We start from the raw sequence: 4596 nt of genomic DNA on the forward strand, positions 1-4596 counted from the left end.
TAGTGAAAGTGGTGGTGGTTGGGATAATGGGCCGAGCGGTGTTGAGCGGAATAACATGTGCAGCAAATGGAGCAGGAGAGTAGAAAAGTTAAATAGGTTATCAAATAAATTATTTTTTATTAAATAAATTATTTATTCATTGAACATATTAACCATACATAGTTGGTTGAGTTGATGAATTATCTATTTAATAAATTGATTAAATCGATCAATCAAATTATCTATTTATTAAACATAATAAATTCATGTTCAAAATTTTGATCAGATTAAATTTTGATTTAAGATTTTCTGGTTCCACCTTTGATCCATCCCGGTTCAATCCGTTTGCTATCCCTAGAGGTCACATGTATATTCTACTGTTACATCCACGTGTCATATTTGACGTTGTGCATGTGAATGTTTTATGTTCCATGCAAGTGATCAGAGTGATCGATACTCATCACCACGTGGCACCGTGACACACGATCTTAAAATTTTGTGCCGTTTTGTGCGAACGAAACTTAAATGGTTATCCCCCAAAATATCCAACTAGCCTAACTCGCGTGCTCAAATGAATTGAATCGGCGAAAAAAAAGACGAAAAGAGAGAATAAAAATAGTACGCTGAATTAATAAAAAAAGTCTATTTTTTAGACAACTAACTCGGTTGTCTTGTAGGGGAAGAGTCAACCTTCGCTTTTGGCTCATCGATTGATGGGGACCAACCAATCAGGGGCGCTCCTCGGATGCACTCGTCCAAACCGCGGCCTCCAATTTTCCCAGTGGAGTGTCGTGCTTAACTTCTGACCGTCTACAGTAGCTCCATTGATCGGATGGTTCAGATCGACCGGTCGGGGGAAAAATCCTGGCCGCCGGACAGTCCAGATAAGCATCCAAGACCAGAGTCCGACCAACCACGTTGATCGCAGATAATTAACCATCTCAAACAGTAGCATCAGCACGGTAGATCTAAGTGCAGTGTACCATATTACGTGGACGGCCACGATTATCCATTTTACTCATTAACTTGTCCAGATCGGCAACCAACTCTGGGTCGACACGTGTCCCTACACCTGGGAGATGACGTCATCAAAGAGTAGTCATCTTCCCCACTATCTCTTACCCTTCCCCTGCGAAACGTGGGGTATGGGAACGCAGCGATAACCACGAATCCCTCGTGTTAACCCAACACGGCCCCTAAACAAATTCAACAATCCCGTTCTTGTCCAAAGTCCCAGCTGCCACTACACGACAAAATTCTGCAACTATTAAAGCATCCCCACCCATCTCTCCCAAAAATTTCAATCCCCCCTTCTACCTCTTCTCCCACGTTCCAACCTTTTTATGCTTCTCACCCAGACTGAGATAGAAGAAGGAGCCACCCAAACCCTTCATTGTCTCTGAAGCCATGTCCAACCCCACGTCGCTTCCACCCGGCTTTCGCTTCCATCCGACCGACGAAGAACTCATCCTTCACTACCTGAAGAATCGAGCAGCGTCGGTGCCGTGCCCAGTTTCGATCATCGCCGAGGTCGATATCTACAAGTTTGATCCATGGGATCTTCCTGGTTAGTGTCTTAGCAGCAGTAGCTGTCCAAGTGCAACATGTGTTGCACACTAGCTTCTCTCTCTCTTTTTTTTTTTTTAATATCATGATTATATGATTGCATGGTTTGGTAGTTTATGAATATTCTTAAATATTTGTTTCAGCTAAGGCGATGTTGGGGATCGAGAGTGGTACTTCTTTAGTCCGAGGGACCGTAAGTACCCGAACGGGATAAGGCCAAACCGGGCAGCTGCATCTGGGTATTGGAAGGCAACTGGGACTGATAAGCCGATCCATACGAGCAAAGGGAATGAGAATATTGGTGTTAAGAAGGCCTTGGTGTTCTACAAGGGTAGGCCACCTAAGGGATCGAAGACCAACTGGATCATGCATGAGTACCGCCTTGCTGAAGCTCAGAACAGCAACAGCTACAAGCCTATGAAGTTTGGAGACTCTTCCATGAGGGTAAGGAAGTGATCTTGTCCCAGAGAACCCTTCTTTTTTCTCTTGTTCTTTCTTTTCTGCTGTAGTAATTCCAAGATATTTTCTTTCTTTGCATAAAGTCTAAACCATAAGTCTTGGCCTTTGGGATTGTTATTGACAAAACAGCCCTTACAGGTTAAAGAAAATGAGGCGTGGATGTCCTTCCAGATGTAGATCGCACAAAAACACCCTTCACTTGATTAACTAGATTGGAATTATTGTCACGTCCAATGCTTTTTAACCCGCCATGTTATTGAATAAATACGCTAACATGTCGATATGAACTCAACCATATTTTTTTTTCAATTTGGGTTTGATGAAAAGGACTTCAAGTGATGCTTCGCATCAGTTATTGACTAAAATACCAGTCGGTGTATTACAGATAAGTTTCATCGATTAAGCGCAATATTCCAGCCCACCTACCACTAGGACTGAGACTGTTTTAGTTTAGAGGGTTGTTGTTGTTATAATTATAATTATAATTATAATCATTATAATAATTATTATTTATTGTTGATTATCTTTAACTTCATATAGATGCATGCTCAGAATAATTACTGCAACTCTTTTGTTTTATACTTGCAAACTTCAATCATATCAATTGATATATACTTCTGCTTCTCTCCATTTGCAGTTGGATGACTGGGTCCTTTGTCGAATCTACAAGAAGAGCCACCATCTCCCGTCGGTTCCAACACCAATGGATCGAGAGCAAGAAGACTCGGGCATCGAAGATAGCTACTACTCAAACTTAACAAACATCACGCCACAAAACCCTCTAAGACTACATAAGTCTTCCTCTATATCTGAATTGCTTGAGGACTACTCTTCACTCTCACATCTATTTGACAACCAGCCTGAAATACCCGGATCATCAGACCATGCTTACATTATGCCTCAGCCAAGTTCAAACCAACTCTTCATTAACAGCAGTGGCAGGTACAACTTAGTTCAGCAGCTCCCCCAAGCAGAACCCACTGCTCCAAACGCTGAAAACTATTTAAAGCGCCAGAGAATGTCGGACATTTACTCAGAGGAGAACAATGGGTTGTTTTACCCATCAAAGAAACGCAATGATTCATTCATTTACACCAACTTCTCCAATCAGTTTGATAGCCCTCAGTGCAGCATGCTAAACCAGCCATTCTTCAGTAGTCAGCAAATATTACTGAATTCTCACCTGGGATTGCACTGAACTCGGACCCGTTACACTTGCATAAATCACGGATACAAAGTCGGAAGGAAAGAACAGAAAACATCGTTTTGTTAGGAAGATGGGCCACTTTTTTTTTTTCAGAACTTTGCCTTGTGTCAAGAGGTTGGGTTCAGAGATCCAATAGGAAGCGCGGAGTGGTATCAAAGGGGATGACTTAGGGACAGCCTGGTGCTAGATGGACTCGGTAAAATGACCAAATTATTTATGAGAATGTACGGGGTGAATTAGAGGACTGGTCTTGTCGACATCATGTGGTTCGAATGGATTGCATGACTTTTTTCTTTTTTTCTAATAAAGTCAGAAGATGTTTACGTCCCGATTGCATGCCTCACTGCAGCCAATGGCGTGAGAGATTTTTTTTTTTGGTCTATCAGTAGTTGATATGTTTGGATGTAGTACACGGTACAATAAATGTGGTTGAATGAATGTGTGGCCATTCTTGTCCGGAGAAGCTGATGATGGGGCTTTTCCCTTTGTTGGATACTGAGAGATAGGGATAGGTTCATATCCCCTGAACACAAACAGGCAAACGGATATACACGGATGCAAAAACACATAAACACAAACTGTCAATGTGAGAGAGAAAGAGAGAGAGGGTGACTCCAAGTCATCAGTGTGCAAGCTTGTCAGTCTATTCTTCCTCTTCTAAACTTAATAAAAGAGACCAAAAAATCAAGAAGTAATAATTTCTGCCAGAACATTTTATTTTCTTTCTTCATAATAAACCAAACATTTCATTGCAAAAGAAGAGCAGCGGAACAATAAGTTGGTTAGAAGAAGAGGTATAAACTAACCTAACAAAGGATGGCTTCATTGTTCTTTCAGGCTGAAACCCCTGGTAAGATTCAACGCAACCTAGAGATTGAAGTTTTAAGGGCTTGTACTTCCACTGTTTTGCACAAGGAGGGTGGAGGAGGGAGATAAGGGCTTGTGGGATCTTTGCTTTCAATAAGTGCTACTTCCACAACCTTGCCAGGGTGAAACTTGTTTCTGCTTTATGTCTTCTCTCCTTTTGATGTGTTGATTTCGTTTTCTGAATGAATAGATGATAGTTCTACAATCTTTTACATTAACAAAAAGAAAGAATGGAAGGAAGACAAAAAGAAATTAAAAAAAGTATTACTTGACTTGTGTACTGCCAAATGGAAGGTAGTTTTTAGTTCAGTAGGCATCAAAATGCGTTAGTTAATGCATTTGCTACTTCATCAATGTACGAACATGTGTTTTTTTCAAGTCTAATTTCTCAAGTGCCATTATCTCCATTTTGATTATGAGAAAATGGGATACAAAGGTACAAATTTGCCCTTCCCTGAAAGGTGATCTCAGAGATAAAATATAGAAAGCGAATTGACCAAAATTACCGCAATAACAGT

General features: G+C 40.9%; 1 protein-coding gene across 1 annotated transcript; it reads left to right on the top strand.

Moving 5' to 3' along the window:
- The first annotated feature begins 1386 nt into the window (after positions 1-1386).
- Positions 1387-3539, top strand: LOC140857932 (NAC domain-containing protein 2-like). Its single transcript, XM_073257344.1, has 3 exons — positions 1387-1546; positions 1694-1989; positions 2642-3539. Exons 1-3 carry the CDS (start codon positions 1387-1389, stop codon positions 3200-3202), a joined length of 1017 nt encoding a protein of 338 aa, XP_073113445.1. The 3' UTR covers positions 3203-3539.
- The last annotated feature ends 1057 nt before the right edge of the window (positions 3540-4596 follow it).

This window comes from Elaeis guineensis, chromosome 5 (genome assembly GCF_000442705.2).
Source record: "Elaeis guineensis isolate ETL-2024a chromosome 5, EG11, whole genome shotgun sequence".
Classification (NCBI taxonomy): Eukaryota; Viridiplantae; Streptophyta; class Magnoliopsida; order Arecales; family Arecaceae; genus Elaeis; species Elaeis guineensis.

Coding starts and splice junctions, on each gene's coding strand:
- LOC140857932 (XM_073257344.1), top strand. CDS start 1,387: ATGTCCAACCCCACGTCGCTTCCACCCGGCTTTCGCTTCCATCCGACC. Junction 1,547..1,693: donor TGATCCATGGGATCTTCCTG/GTTAGTGTCTTA, acceptor GTTTCAGCTAAG/GCGATGTTGGGGATCGAGAG. Junction 1,990..2,641: donor TTGGAGACTCTTCCATGAGG/GTAAGGAAGTGA, acceptor CTCCATTTGCAG/TTGGATGACTGGGTCCTTTG.